General features: G+C 43.5%; 1 protein-coding gene across 3 annotated transcripts; it reads right to left on the bottom strand.

The window, feature by feature from the left end:
• Window positions 1–800: 800 nt before the first annotated feature.
• Window positions 801–15,796, bottom strand: LOC137534308 (zinc finger protein OZF-like). Of its 3 annotated transcripts, none has more exons than XM_068255747.1 (3): window positions 15,764–15,796; window positions 12,256–12,358; window positions 801–2,687 (listed from the first exon to the last, which is right to left on the bottom strand). In XM_068255747.1, exons 2-3 carry the CDS (start codon window positions 12,347–12,349, stop codon window positions 1,738–1,740), a joined length of 1,044 nt encoding a protein of 347 aa, XP_068111848.1. In that variant the 5' UTR covers window positions 12,350–12,358; window positions 15,764–15,796; the 3' UTR covers window positions 801–1,737. The 3 variants fall into 3 exon arrangements, with proteins under 3 accessions (XP_068111848.1, XP_068111846.1, XP_068111847.1); XM_068255745.1 differs by lacking the exon at window positions 15,764–15,796 and adding an exon at window positions 15,487–15,611; XM_068255746.1 differs by lacking the exon at window positions 15,764–15,796 and adding an exon at window positions 13,702–13,752.
• Window positions 15,797–16,208: the final 412 nt, after the last annotated feature.

Below are 16,208 nucleotides of genomic sequence, written 5' to 3'. Positions count from 1 at the left end.
TATGTATCATGTAGTGCATGTATCATAGTCTAGGGCCAATTTAAGGAGAAGCCAATTAACTTATCTGTATGTTTTTGGGATGTGGGAGGAAACCGGAGTGCCCGGAGAAAACCCATGCAGACACAGGGAGAACATACAAACTCCTTGCAGATGTTGACCTGGCTGGGATTCGAACTGGGGACCCAGCGCTGCAAGGCAAGAGTGCTAACCACTACGCCACCGTGCTGCCCAATTGGGCATATTCACTAAATAACAGTAATATTGCCATGTGCAGGCAGCATTACCTATGCCAGTTGCATATTAGCGCAGCCCACCTTATCTAAGTAATGTGGGTGTTGCTAGTGAAAAATGCACAATGCAACTGGTGGAAGTAATGGTAAAACTTACGTGCTCTTCCTACGCACTGCAATTTTACCTCTATTTGGTGAATGTGTCCAAATGTACTCGTTTGTCACGCATTTGTCAGTATTGACGAGAGAGAGAGAGAGAAAGAAAGAAAGAGAGAGAGAGAGTGAGTGCTTCAAAATCATCTGCTAACAATTTCATCACTCATAACAACATAACAGCAAAAAAAAAAAATTATTCAAATCGGCCCAGCAGGGCCTGAAAAAACCTCCTGCGCGGCTTACCCCGAACTACATTCGGGGTTACCGCCAGGAAGGTTAAAGTGGACCCAAATTAAAAATATTTCAGAAATAAAATCTGTTTTCTAACTTAGAATAATAAATAGCAGCCTTTTTTCAGCTGCATGATGACAAATATAAAATATTTTACATTTATTGGAGGAACCCCTCCCTTCCTTTCAAATTGCCGGGACAGAATCCGGCAGACTGGTGGAGGAGATACAAAACAAAACACAGGCTGCTACTGAAGATGTCACTGGGGAGGTGATCTCAGCTTGTGTGAGATTTCAGCCCCTGTGAGGGAGGGTAGCTGATGATAAACACACCCATGATCTAAAACCTCCTCCTAAGCTCAGAAGTAATGGCTGCCACCTGTATAACCCTAGTTATGAAAAGAGAAGGGTGAAAAGCATGCACTGAAATGCTCATAGGCTTGAAGGAGTGTTTATTTATCTTTGTATGTGTCAGAGTGGTGCAACTAAATATTTTAAATTAAAAAAATGGTTTGGTTTGGGTCCGCTTTAAGGAGAGGAAAGGCTCTGTGTCCTCATAGAGCCTTCCCGGTCCCTGCATTCTAGCTCTGGCTCCCTATTTGCAGCTTCCAACCAATGAGTCAGAGACTGCACTCTGCCGCTGCGGAAGACTTCATAAGTCTTCAGGAGCCCGAGTGCTCTCAAAGACAGGCCGCTCCGTACTGCGCATGCGTGAGCACGCTCTCTTGCGCACTTGCACATGGGTAGTTTGGAGCCGCCTCTCTTTGGGAACTCCCGAAGACATATGAGACCTCCTGCGGCAGGAGATTGGAACGGGGAGCCAGCGCTGCAACGCGGGGACTGTGACAGGAATGGGAAGATTCATTAGGACCCAGAGCCTTCCCTCTCCTTAAGTATTTTTTTTTAATCACTTCAGATTCTCTTTAAAGCAAGTTAAACAATAATTTAGAACAATGAATACCTTTCTCTGCATCATTTGGTATTTCTGGACATGTGTTTTCCCTTTTTGAAGCCAGGTAACATGTCTTTCTTCCCCCCATGTAGCCACCATGGCTTTTCTTCAATAGGATTTTGCTGATGTGCAGTAAGATGGCCTTACAATGCTAAAACATTTGCTGCCACTAACATTGCTTCTCCTTGATATGATCCTCTTCATGCTTGACAAGGTAGCGTCTCCTGATAAAACCCTTTCCACAATCAGAGCAGTAATAAGGTTTTATCAGCTTTATCCCTGTGTGAACACGCTGATGGTTATTTAGAGCGTTCTTCTGGGTAAAGCATTTCCCACATTCAGAACATGAATATGGCTTTTCCCCGGTGTGCACCATTTCATGTCTAACAAGAAGTGATCTTTTAGAAAACCACTTATCACAACTGGAACATGAAAATACCTTCACTTCTGCATGAATTTTCTGATGATGATTAAAAACGCTCTCATAGGCAAAACATTTCCCACATTCAGAACATGAAAAAGAGATTTTCTCTCTGGTGTGAATTGTCTGATGTTGATTAAGACTGCATCTTTTGGCAAAACATTTCCCACATTCAGAACATGAAAAAGAGATTTTCTCTCTGGTGTGTATTGTCTGATGTTGATTAAGACTGCCTCTTTTGGCAAAACATTTCCCACATTCCGAACATGAATATGGCTTCTCCCCAGTATGAAGTTTCTGATGTTTATTTAAATTGCCCCTACTGACAAAACATTTCCCACACTCAGAGCATGAAAACGGCTTTTCCTCTGTGTGCTTCCTCACATGAAGGACAAATTCAGATTCCAGCATAAAACTTTTCCAACATATAAAACATGTAAACCACTTATCATCACGGAAGTGCCATGTTTGGTGTCTGTAAAGATAGGTTTTTGATGCAAAGCATTTCCCACACTCAGAACATGATAATGAGGTTGATGGGGTTGTGGAGTTTATGTTTGAAGAACTGGATGTTTTATCCTCTTCTGTTGTGTCACCGTCACTGGATGTTCCATCCTCTTCTGTTCTGTCACCATCACTGTCACTATTTGGGGAGTCACCAGGATGCTCACCAGTGTTACTGCGGATGTACCGTCCATCTGGCGAGAATATAAAATGTGTAGTAATAGGGATGGGTACATTGGTAATGAATGAACAATTCTAACATGACAAAAGAGGCAACCCCATGACACACTGAAATATATGCTGGTCTTAAAGGACAACTGACCTGAGAAGTGGATGGAGGCTGCCATATTTATTTCCTTTCAAATAATGCACATTGCCTGGCTGTCCTGCTGATCCTCTACCTCTAATACTTTTAGGCATAGACCCAGAACAAGCATGCAGGTCAGATGTTTGACTTAACGGGAATTTATAGTGTAGTTAAAAAAAAAAGTTTTACTTACCTGGGGCTTCTACCGTACCCCTGCAGTCACTCTGTGCCCCTGCTGGTACTCACAATCTTCTAGTGTCCCGCCACGGCTAGGTTTCGAGTTCCCCTGACTGGCCCGTTGATGGCCACTGCGTGTGGTGGGACACTGGAGCCTTTTTTTAAACTACACTATAGGTTTCCTGTAAGTTTGACGGCATTTGTCGCATGCTTGTTCCAGGTATGTGATTCAGACACTGACAGATATGCAGGGTGCAAGGCAATTAGTATTGTTTAAAAGAGAATAAATATGGCAGCCTCCATAGCCCTCTCAGATCAGTTGTCCTTTAAACATGCTGTTAAAGAGTGACATATAAGTATTAGTTAAAATAGACTAGTTAGGAACCCGAGGTGAGAGGGATGTGGAGGCTGCCATGTTTATTTCCTTGTTACAATGCCAATTGCCTGGCAGCCCTGATGATCTTCTGGCATAACTAGTGTCTAAGTCAAAACCCTGGAAAAAGCATATGGCTAATCCAGTAAAACCTGAGTTAGAGTACCCGATCTGCTGCATGCTTGTTCGGGGTCTAGGTCTTAAAAGGATACATCCACTAAGTATAAAAATAAAAAGATCCACTTACCTGGAGTTTCCTCCAGCCCCTGGCAGCCACCCTGTGCCCTCGTCGCAGCTCTGCTCCCCGCCGGTGGCCTGGAGTCCCCTCCGGTACCAGAGGCCTACTTGCGTTTCAGCGCGCATCTCACGTAGTTGTGCTGACGTCATCCAGACTGTACTGTGCAGGCACAGTAGCTCTGCGTCTGCGCATTACAGTCCGGATGATGTCAGTGTGACTCAGTGAGCCGCATGCTGAAGAGGGGATCGGGAGCCACCGGAGCTGTGACGAGGGCACAGGACGTCTGCCAGGGGCTGAAGGAAGTCCCAGGTAAGTGGATTTTTTTTATTTTTATACTCCGTGGACAGTCCCTTTAAAGTATCAGAGACAAAGGACCAGGAGGACTGCCAGGCAACTGCTATTTTTTAAAAAGGAAATAAATATGGCAGCCGCAGTATCCTTCTCACCTAGAGAGGCATATTCAGTCCATACTGCCATTTCCAGCCCAAACAGCCTGAAACAGCAGTCTGCAGGGATGATGTTGTGGGGATGGTGTTGATTGCATTTGATTTACAGTATGGCGCTTTCACAGGGTCATAACTAGCAACTTTTGCTTTCTAACAGAATCATTGACACTTTCTATTTCTGTTTGGGGAGTATAGTATTTTGTGGTGTGTTTCCATACACGAAATGTTGTAAAACTACTCTGCATATGGCGCCGGGGGGGGGGGGGGGGGGGGGATGTCGGGTGCACCGCCATCACTGCTGCATTCTGCCCGCCCTCCCAAAAAATTGCAATTTACCTAATTGGGTCTCTCCCCCCCCCTCCTTTCCCAGTCTATCAGGTACCTGCTGCATTTTACCCCTGGCTTATACTCGGGTCAATCATTTTACCCTGCTTGCTTGTTTGTTTGTTTTTTTTTGGGGGGGGGGGCGTTTAAAGTCGGGGGTCCAGTTTATACTCGGATCAGCTTTCACTCGAGAATATAAATTAGGCAAAAATCATATCATATTTACCATTTCAGTTTATGTACATAACAATAATAATAATAATAAACATTAATTAGGTCCAGGGGAAAAAAACTACACACAAAAACTATTAAAACACCTAGAACTGCTAGTACGTTAAGCACATTGCATTGCTTCCTAATTACTTGCCTTCATCAAAAACTAAACAAAGGATCCATGCTAAACATTTATAAAAAAAAAAAAAACCACAACAACCTCTTATACATATAAACACTAATGCTGCATACACACTTGAGATAAAAGTCTCCGGAAAAGGCAAGATCACAGACCAATTATACCCCATTCCATGTAGTATGAGAGCCATACCTTCACAGTCTATTCTATGGAGCTGAACTCCCCATCAGATAAAATCTTTGCAAGATGCTGCACACAAAGATGCCCGTACACATTCAAAAGATCATTATCTGCAAAAGATCTGTTCCTGCAAAAGATCCATTCCATGCAAAATGCATTATAGTCTATGAGATCTGCAGATCATCATACACACCTTGTTTAGCAGGCAATCATCTGCAGATCAGATCCACCAGGATGGATTTTCAGATCTGCAGATGATTGCCAGATATGCAGATGAAGTCTGTTAAACAAGGTGTGTATGAGAATCTGCAGATCTCATAGACTATGAATGCATTTTGCAGGAATGGATCAATTGCAGGAAGAGATCTTTTGCAGATAATGATCTTTTGAATGTGTACGGGCATCTTTGTGTGCAGCATCTTGCAAAGATTTTTTTCTGATGGGGAGTTCAGCTCCATAGAATAGACTGTGTAGGTATGGCTCTCATACTACATGGAATGGGGTAAAATTGGTCTGTGATCTTGCCTTTTCCAGAGACTTTTATCTCAAGTGTGTATGCAGCATTAGTTACTTGGTTCTCAGTCACTCAGAAAGCATGGCTGCTGTGATTGCCTTTCCTCCCTGTTTAGTAAACATTGCCACTAGGAATGGTCAATGAGGTGCAAATAATTTTGAGTTGGAGGAATTATGCAAATTACTCAAATGCAAATGTATGCATCTTGAAAATGAACCTGCTGAGGTACAATTCGATTAGTCCATTTTCAAGGTGCATGAATTTGCTTACAAAATGTGTATAATCCAGCATCCAATTAAAATGATATGCATCTCATTGACCATTCCTAATTGCCACATCGCTGAAGCCCGCCTTTCCTCGGGCCTTCTTATTTCCCTAAGCCCACACAAATGATAGCTCTTCTCTGCCTCTCAATGCATGTGTCCCCTCTGGGGATGAACAATGAGATGCAAACTTTTCCAAAATTATGCACATTTTTATGCAAATGTATGCAGTTTGAAAACGGAACACTCAATTTAAACCCAGGTTTAAATTGATTGGTCCATTTTAAAGCTGTATATATTTGCATACATTTTCATCAACTCAAAAAATGTGCATATATGTGATCATCCCTAGTCCCCTCTTCTCCAATCAAAAGCATACTGGCTGCCATTTTTATTTTCTTCAAACTCATTCTTACCCTCCCATTGTGGGCTTAGATTGATGACATCTTCCAGACAGCCCCTCACCTTCTTTACAGCCTATCTTTATTACCTCCCCTGCTGCTGCTGCTAACACAGCTCTGCTGGTGTGTGTGCTTCGGCCAGAAAATCTCATAGTGTGTACATCAGAGGGGAGCTCTGATGTACACACTATGAGATTTTCTGGCCGATTTACTGTCAGATCGATTTCCCAGCATTTTCCAATCGATTTCCGTTCACTTCAATAGAAAATCGATCGGGAAGCAGATTGGACAGGTTGGAAATAATCGATCTGACAGTAAATTGGGCAGAAAATCTCATAGTGTGTACCCAGCATAAGAAAGATCAGCTTTGAGATCAGAACTGCACAAAAGTGATCCCTCTCTCAATCAGAAGCAGATTGGACACGCTGGAAATGATCAATCCAGCAATCAGTCTGATGGTAAAATTGGATGGTGTGGATTTGCCTGGTTTATGTAATGCAATTTGCCGTCAGATAAACGCTCAAATTGATGATTACGGACCGGTCCCATCTAATTTCTGATCATTTTTCTGATCGATTTTGTAGAGAAGTGATCTGAAAATCGATCAGAAAAAAAAAATCAAAGGTTAGATCGGACCTGTCGCAAAAAAATCGATTCGACCATCAATCCGACGGAAAATTGCATCGTAACAGGAATTAAAGGGATAAGGCCAATTGAATGAGTGATCTAATGCTTAGAACAGACGATGCAATTTTCTGTGAGATTGATGGTCGAATCGATTATTTCCGACAGGTCTGTTATTATTCCCGATCATTTTTCTGATAACTTCTATACAAAATCGATTTAAAAAACGATCGGGAATTAGATCAGCCCTGTCGGAAATAATCGTTTCAACCGTCAATTTGACGGAAAAGTGCATTGTGCGTACTAAGCATAGTGCCCTAGCTGAGCCTCTGGGGTGTTTTCATACTGTATTGTGTCTAACTCAAATTACAGGCTTATACAAAATGCAATTTCTAGACAATTCCCAGCATTTCCAATCTGCCTCTCATCGATTACAAGATCGATTTTTTTTCCATCACTACTGCACTAAATCAATCCTTTTATTGTTTAGGAGTAGATCAGACAAGTCTGAAATTATCGTTTAAACCCACCAATCTGACAGGAAATTGCATCATGTGTACACACAGCGGCCTCTAGTGACAGGTTTCTAATGATGACTCGATCATTAGAAGCGAATCACTAGAGGAAGCCGCAGGAAGAAGACAGAAGTCTGCAATCCCTGCGGGTAATGCGGATTAGATAAGCAGCTGCAGATACCCACCCGAGGGGGCTAGGAGACACAATGGGGAGGGGAAGAGGGAACATGGGGGAGCGGGCACACACAGGCAGGGAATCCCCGACGTGGCGGTGGGTCATATCGGCGGGTGTTCGTAAGTCAGGGATTCTCTGCCTTCGCCGTATAAGACACAGGTACTTTTTCTCTGCATTTTTTGGGGAACCTGCATTTGTTATATGCTTCTGTCTATACTGCACGATGAAGCGGGGTCACGCCTGCGCAATGCGTTGCATTAAATCTCGGAATATGTAAATAACATTATCGTTGTACAATACAACTTTCTTGTGTCTACTTGGAGGAGGTAAATCCACCACTGCCTCCTCTACTTTTAAAGAGAACCCGAGGTGGGAATTACTAATACTATTGGGGCACAGAGGCTGGTTGCGCACACTAAGACCAGCCTCTGTTGCCCCATCGTGTGCCTCCATGTCCCCCCTGCTCGCCGCTATAGACCCCGCAGTGCTGGCGACACGCAGCGTGTCGCCAGCACAATGTTTACCTTAGCGCTGTCTGTCAGCGCACCCGCCCGTGTCCCTTCCCTCCCGCTGATAGGAGGGAAGTGACGCGGGCGGGTAGCGGCGATGCGGAGGAGGCGGGGGAGCGGCGCTGACAGACAGCGCTTAGGTAAACATTGTGCTGGCGACACGCTGCGTGTCGCCAGCACTGCGGGGTCTGTAGCGGCTAGCAGGGGGGACATGGAGGCACACGATGGGGCAACAGAGGCTGGTCTTAGTGTGCGCAACCAGCCTCTGTGCCCCAATAGTATTAGTAATTCCCACCTCGGGTTCTCTTCAAGCATTTTAACAATTTTTATTCTTTTGGTGCCTCTGTTCGACTGCGCCTCCACTCTTGGTGGAGGGGTGTAATCCCTTTTTTCCCTATCTACAGAGAGCGACTTCTTAATCCGGGGTTGGGTCAGGTCTAATCTCCCCACCTGCATTGACAGTGATTGCCTATGTGGTAACCCACGTTTGTGAGTATATCTACATTTGCTCTCACATTCTTACATCTTGTAGCAGTACTTACTACACTATATTGGTCTCTCTGTGTCCATTTCTTTTTGTATTATTGTATATAAATGTCAGTGTGACCAGAGCCAAGTTTTTTCGGACTTGACACGTTTTGTGAAACTTAGAAAAGGTATTGTTCACCTCCTCAGGAGTACGATCTTGGCTTAGAGGTCTCTGGGAGAGAAACTTAAATCTAGTACAAAATTAGAGGGCAGGCATATATAGCTGGCTGTGTCAAGTCTCTAGGTAGTATTTATTACTAGGAATTAAAACGTGTATCTCGAAAAGTAATTTTTCCCTCTGTGCTCCGAGATAACCTTCCCAGAGTTTTTAACCTCCCTGGCGGTGCATTTCTGTCTGGAATTAGGAGTCAAAAGCGGTACATTTTTTTTCTAGAATTCAAAGTCATAATTTACCAAAATATAACAGAATAAAAGCCTGATAGACATTCTGCATATAAATAAAAGACTAGAACAAAAATGTTGTGAATTAATTACATTTATGAAGACACTTAAAAATTTTGAAACTGTACAAATAAGAGAGTAGTCAAAATCAGGGCAAAAATCGGTAACAGTATGGCAAAAGCACTTAGCTCAGAAGCAGTTGGGAACCAAATGGCTATATTGTTACCATCCTGTGCTTTCAAATAAGCTTTTCTGCCATCTCTGCCATGGCAGTCAGGTGACACAGGAGAGATCAAATTACAACTTGTGATTAGAGACAAATGAGGCTAAACTCTCTCTAATAATATATATATATATATATATATATATATATATATATATATATATATATATATATATATATATATATATATATATATACACACACACACACACACACACACACACACACACACACACACACACACACACACACACACACACACATACATGTACATACATGTAAATACATGCATGTAGTTCTGCTCCTGCGCAGTCCACTCTGGCCCACGTGCAGGTGATTGACAGTGCCGCTCACGCAGGAGCCATACAGTCCAACCTGCAGGTCGGCCTGATGTCATCGCCGGGGACAAGGAGCGAGCTGCGGCGAACAGCTGCGGGGAGAGCTGCGGCGAGGGGCATGCTGGGAGCTTGGGGCTGGAGGAAGCCCCCGGTAAGTAGCGCTTATTTTATTCAATTTTCCCTAATAACTCCTTTAAAGGAGATCCAAGGTGAAAATAAACTGATGAGTAAAACAATTGTATATATTCTCCTTCTCCTAAAAAGGACTTTTTTTTTTTTTTTTTTTTTAGATATCCCACAGTTTTATTTTATATTTAAATCTACTTTTTACGTTTTACTGTTTCATTGTCTCTGCTCAATGACACATTCATTGAAGTATGCCAGAGCTCAAATTTATGAATTATTGACCCTTTTTATCTCATTTCCTGCTCTCAGAAGCCATTTACTGACAGGAAAGTGTTTTATGGCTGTAATGATCAGTGAGGGTTATGCTGTTGTCTAAACCAATCCGTCTTGCGCTGAAATTTTTAATTGCATACCTGAAGTTTAACTTTTTCAGGCAGAGAAAGAAAAAATGGAACACAGCCTAATTATTTGTGTGCTTGGCACTGTACATTCATGTCTATCTCATCATGTCACATGTCACCTCGGTTGTCCTTTAAGTGGACCTTTAAAAAGGAACTCGAGTGACAATGTAATGAAAAAAATTGGTTAATTTTTACTATAATTATTTATAAATGATTTAGTCAGTGTTTACCCATTGTAATATCTTTCCTCTCACTGATTTACATTCTGACATTTATCACATAGTGAAATTTTTTACTGCTGGCAGGTGATGTCTGTGGAAGGAGATGCTGCTTGCTTTTTTGGCAGTTGGAAGCAGCTGTTATTTCCCACAATGCAACAAGGCTCCCACAGTGTGATGTCAGGACCATGGTCCTGACATATGGAGTTGTGCTCTGTTACCACAATATCACCCCAATAACCCCCCCTACCATGAGGCACTGCACATAATAAGCAATTCGAATGCGGTTGCCCAGAGAAATGCACCTCTATGTCCCCCTCTCTGCCTTCTAGTATGTCACAAGCTTCACTTTTGCTCAACCAATTCCTATACACCCTGTTTTATTTCCCTTATTCCATCCCATCCCATGTTTTTTGTATTTCTGATAAATTTTTCTTCCTCAGCTTTGAAATGGCTTTGAGCCCTTCTGGTGTCTCCTGGGATTGTGAACAAAGAGTGACACTTCCTGTAATGCAAATTTCCACCAGCCAATCACAGGGAGCAGCTGCCACTCACACAAAGCAGATTCGAGATGAAAAACTAACTTTAACAACTAACAGGATATAAGCCCGACGAAGGCTGAAAGGCCGAAAGCTTGCTTATTTTTATTCATTTTTAGTTAGCCAATAAATGGTATCATCCTGATTTAAAACTTCTAACTTTAACAAGTAACTTGTCTATATATCTTATCTAAAGTTTAGATAGTTTACACAGCAAATCTAGCTGCAAACCGCTTCAATAGAATATGATTATTTCTTCATGTGATACAATGACACCAGCCATGTTGTTTGTAAACATTACACACTGCAAGCTTATCTGCATCTTTAGCACTCAGCCTGTGAAAAAAACCTAATCCCCCCTCCTCCTCCCCTCTGCAATCTCTGGCTAGTAATACCTCCCCCTCCTCCTGCCCAGACTGAGCTCCCATGAGCCCTTGCTACTGTCTGAAAATGCCTTGGCTCTCTGGAGAAGCTGTGGGCGAGACTTGTTTAGTTTATAGGGAATTAGAGTGTTAAAACGAAAAAGTAGTCGGCTTGAGGAATGCCCTATAAACAATAGGAAAGACAATTATGCAATGAATAAAAGTTCACCTCTGATCCACTTTAAGTAACAGATAGGGGCTTGGATTGATAGATTGCTGACATGTGATTCCCTGCCTAAGTCAGTGACATTGTCAATTTGAGTAGAATGTTATTGCTCACCACTAACAAACTACTACACTGACCTTTTAGCCTCCCGCACCAGGCAAATAGGGGTTGATTCAAGGAGCACAATCTCAGTGCACGCTCCTAGTGACAGTCAGTCTACTGGGCCAATCAAAGCACTAGGATCACATCCATTAAAGCCACTGGACTCGCTGGGGCTCAGGGTGGGTTTAGTGGAGCAACCGTTAGTAGGATCGCGCATAAGTTACCAGCGCACGATAGCTGCTCTACCACAGCATAGCGTGCACTGAGCAGTCTTTAAGCTGTGCCGATAAAGCGAATCAACCCCAAAGAGTCACCATTACTTATAATAGGGGCTGATGTCTCCTGACTCCCCCACTGGCCACATACTGTCTACTCATTACTTCTAATAGGGGCTGATGTCTCCAGACTCCCCCACTGGCCACATACTGTCTCCCCATTACTGCTAATAGGGGCTGATGTCTCCAGACTCCCCCACTGGCCACATACTGTCTCCCCATTACTTCTAATAGGGGCTGATGTCTACTGACTCCCCCACTGGGCACATACTGTCTCCCCATTACTTCTAATAGAGGCTGATGTCTCCTGACTCCCCCACTGGGCACATACTGTCTCCCCATCACTTCGAATAGGGGCTGATGTCTCCTGACTCCCCACTGGACACATACTGTCTCCCCATTAATTCTAATAGGGGCTGATGTCTCCTGAATCCCCCACTGGACAGATACTGTCTCCCCATTACTTCTAATAGGGGCTGATGACTCCTGCTTTGCGCTCTGTGGGCACATATGGTCTTTTGAATACTTTTCTTCACTGGCAGAGAACAGGTAAGTAGAGATGGCTGCAGTGAGTTAACAAGAGGAAAGTATGAGGTTTTCCTGTATTTAGTGCTTATCCCTCACCTGTGCTGATCTGTACAGGAATTTCCTTCTCCTTACATGGCTCATCTCCCCTCACAAACACCTCTTCTTCTTCTTCAGTTTTTACATGAATCATCCTTTCATACTAAAAAAAGATACAAACCACAAAACACATTTTTAGAGAATTGAGTTTATGATGAAAACCTGATAATAGTGTGAGATGTTCCAGTGTGGAATCCTAGGAATACAGATATAATGCTTCACTAAGCATTACCGCATTTGGCAGGGCAAGGACAAGATTTTTCATCACTGGAGGAAGAGTTTTCAAAATTCCCTTTCCCCCAAATTTTGAGCATCATTTCTTCACCTGTCGGCCCTTGCTGCATGGAATTCTGAGCGGGGCTATGAATTAAGCTCTAATAACTGTGGCCAATATAAGGAGTTCATCCAGACTGCAGATCTAATCTAAGGGGGGCCCCCACCAAAAAATCGTGTTCATATACAGGCACCAGTATGCAAGCGCGGGACGAATGAAGTGTGCATGGGTGAAATTGTACATGTGCATTATCAATTGGTTATATATTATTTATTGCTGAATTGATAGCTAAAAAGCCTTTGCTTACGCAATTTTAATTATTGTATCCTGAGTGTTCCATCCACATGTGTACTTTTGGAGATTTTAATGTTTTCCCTTTTTGATCAATAAATTTTGACACTTTGCATACTAAGGTGGCTGGTAACCCATAATTAATGTATATTTTTTTGAACCCTCCCCAGTATAGCCAGTTGTACACCCTGAATTAATTTGCCCCAACTCCTCAGTATAGCCAGGTGTGCCCCCAGTATTAGGTAGCCCCCTCCCCAGTATAGCCAGTTGTACACCCTGAATTAATTTGCCCCAACTCCTCAGTATAGCCAGGTGTGCCCCCAGTATTAGGTAGCCCCACCTCCCCAGTATAGCCAGATGTGCTCCCTGTAAAGTCAGCCTCCCACCATATGCAGGTGAGCGGATCATCTGGAATAGCTGCCTGTCTCAGAACTGTCAGGATCTTTTCTCCTCTCTGACTCCTCCAGTGGTGCACACACTGAGTGGCGCTCCTAGGGGGCATCATAGAGTGGGGACGGAAGGTCTGTGCGACAGGGTGAAGACAGATCCTGGTGGTGCCAAGACAGCAGCTCTGCTCACCACTTACTCTGCATACGACCCAGAAAAAAGGGGCACTGGGGGCGGCACAGGCAATAGTCAAATGTCAATTCACTGGCTGTTACCACATGGAAAAGTAAAATAACCGACTAGTAGTGAGGGGAATTACCAAATGTCAATTCACTTACATTACAGCATTCCATAAAACAAGTGAGCTGTTTAGTGTTTTAAGACCAGCCTGGAGCCACATGGCTAAAAGCTCCCTCTATAGTAGGTGATACACAAGCATGGGTTGCTCCTGGTGACATTCATAGGTGGAGAGACACACATGCCCCCACCCATACCTTTGTCCCCCTCTCTCCTCATCCTGTCCGCATGTGGCCCCTTCTGTCACCTGTACATTACACATGGGAGATGCCACGCAACAAGCACACGCCCGCTTCAGGTCACAGTCCCCCTGCTAGGCTGCAGACATGGCCCGCCTCTCTAGTCTCATCCAGGCAGCAGCAGAACTAAGAGGAAGCTCGCCAGCCAATAGGACATCGCATTGTGGACTGTGACACTGATCCATGTATGTAGAGGCAGCAGGGGTACAAAGCAGGGTACAGCCTGATCATGTAGCCTCTCACAATAGGCTTACACAGATGTTTGTTCATATCTATGAACTAGTTAATTAGCCCGCCTGTTAAAAACGGGCGCTAGGGCTGGGACATGACTACCTTCCCAAGGGCACCCACCCATGCTCCCCGCCACACGCATGGCCACTCCCCTGCCCTCGTCCTGTTTGTAATGTCCCACATGCAGGAAAAATGTGACAAATTAAAACAAAAACAACAAAAAAAAAGTCTGAAATACTGCATTTGGCATGTTCCCCATACACAGAATCATTACAGAATGTGTCATGTTGAATTGAGGCCAGCATGGGTCACTGAGGAGCAATGCTCTAACCCTGGGCTACATGGTCAGTCTTCCAGAGGCCAACAGCATTTTCAGTGGGTTTTTGTTAATGTGTTCTTTTAAATTTTCCAGGATGGGGGTTGGATTAGGCACTATGGAGGTATGTTATGCTGGGAATACACGGGTCGATTTTGATTGATATTCGGTTTCGATTCCGCAGTTAATTTTCTTATCTTTTTTCATTCATTTCAATCCATAAATCGAGTGGTGAAATGATCAGGCGGGAGATCGGACATGTTGGAAATTATCTATCAAGTAATCTTAATGGCTCAAAATCGAGCTGAGTATTCCCAGCATTAGGCTAATACTGAAGCCATTGTAACAAAACAAAAAAAAGTCAGATACTCTCCCGTTTAGTGAGGAAGGCTCTGGATCTCATAGAGCCTTCCTGGCCTTCTCTCGGTGTCCTTGTTCCGGCATGGTCACCCCTGTTGTAGGTATTCAGCCAACTGGTCGAACACGCCTTTGCTGATCCTCTGAAGCACTCCGGGACACAAGTGCTTTCGAAGGCTTCTGAGGATCCATGAGGGGGGTGCGAGGAATTAGTTTTGGGTGTGTGTAGCTGGCTGCCCAGACTCAGAAGAGCCAGAGGCTTCCCCAGATAGTCTCTGATAGTGTGTAACTGTAAATGCAATGTAACTGGTACAGAGTTGTTTGTACGTGTATCAGCCCTGAAGAGCTGTTATATGTGATGGACCCTCTAGCATAGGTTCTCAAGGTGTGGTACCCATACCCCAGGGGGTACTTCTTATGGTTGCAGGTGGTTCTCAGGGTTGATATACTTAACCAAAAATAACAAAATTTAGAGTTTTAGAAAATGATAAATCTTATTCAAAACAACACCAAATTAGTGTTTTAGCAAATTAAAAGCAATAGTAAATGCTTGGAAATTGTTTAGAACCAATGATCATGTACTTACTACAACTAAATATAAATTTGTCTATGGGTACTTGTGATGTTTATTATGCTAGGGGGTACTTGGGGAGTACTGGGTTTTAAAAGGGGTACATACCGATTAAATGTTGAGAAACACTGCACTAAAGTAGACTACAGTAGTGCCCTTTAATCTGCCATCTAGTATCCTTCCACAACTGTAGCATGATTTCTTCACTATATATAATTATTATGTAATGTAAAATGCAGTTTGCCCATCTCCCACACTCACTGCTTACCTTGATGTGATCTGGAGCAAGTATATGCACAAGCTTGCAGTCAACTATGCAGCAGCTCTCCTATTTAACCCAATTGTTTCATACCCTGCCAGGACTTCCTGTTCAGATTAGAACACAAGCAGCCCTCCCTCCTTCCTCTAGTCTACAGCAAAATGGCCACCTCCTGCGCTCAGGACACATTCTATATCTATATTATGTTAATTTCAGTGTAATAAGCAAAACAGATCATCAGTTGTATTAACATCATAAAACGTGCTAAAAATTATTATATGCTTACGTGTTATTACATTAGCAGATATTCTGTTTTTTTTTCCTTTCAGGTATCGGGCTGTTGTATGAGGAGTTTAGATTTGGCGCCCTCTAGCATTTGGACTTGGAATAAAAAAGCCAACTTTCACAAACTACAGTAGAGCGAACATTATACAGCGCAAGGCTCGTGGGCCACATATGAAATCGCCGCCCGGAGACTTGGGCACAGGATACAGATGGTATATGGCTTAACCTAATACTGTACAAGTCCCGGCGGTGTTAATTACTATTCCCCCTCCACGTGGATGGTAGGGAATGGTGTAATTCGGATCCAGCTATTGCTGGAGGCCGAATTACAGTGCTTTAAAAGTAACTTCATCTCCGTCTTCTGACGGCACCGAAGTTACTCACTGTGCATAGGGTTGCCAGGTCGGCTGATGGAGAAAACCGGACAGGGGGTGGAGTTAGGGGTG

The sequence above is a fragment of the Hyperolius riggenbachi genome, chromosome 10 (assembly GCF_040937935.1).
Source record: "Hyperolius riggenbachi isolate aHypRig1 chromosome 10, aHypRig1.pri, whole genome shotgun sequence".
Taxonomy (NCBI): domain Eukaryota; kingdom Metazoa; phylum Chordata; class Amphibia; order Anura; family Hyperoliidae; genus Hyperolius; species Hyperolius riggenbachi.
Note: the sequence above shows the minus strand (reverse complement) of the source record. Positions and strands in the feature narration are given on the sequence as shown.

Coding starts and splice junctions, on each gene's coding strand:
- LOC137534308 (XM_068255747.1), bottom strand. CDS start 12,349: ATGATTCATGTAAAAACTGAAGAAGAAGAAGAGGTGTTTGTGAGGGGA. Junction 2,688..12,255: donor TCCTGTACAGATCAGCACAG/GTGAGGGATAAG, acceptor TATTCTCGCCAG/ATGGACGGTACATCCGCAGT.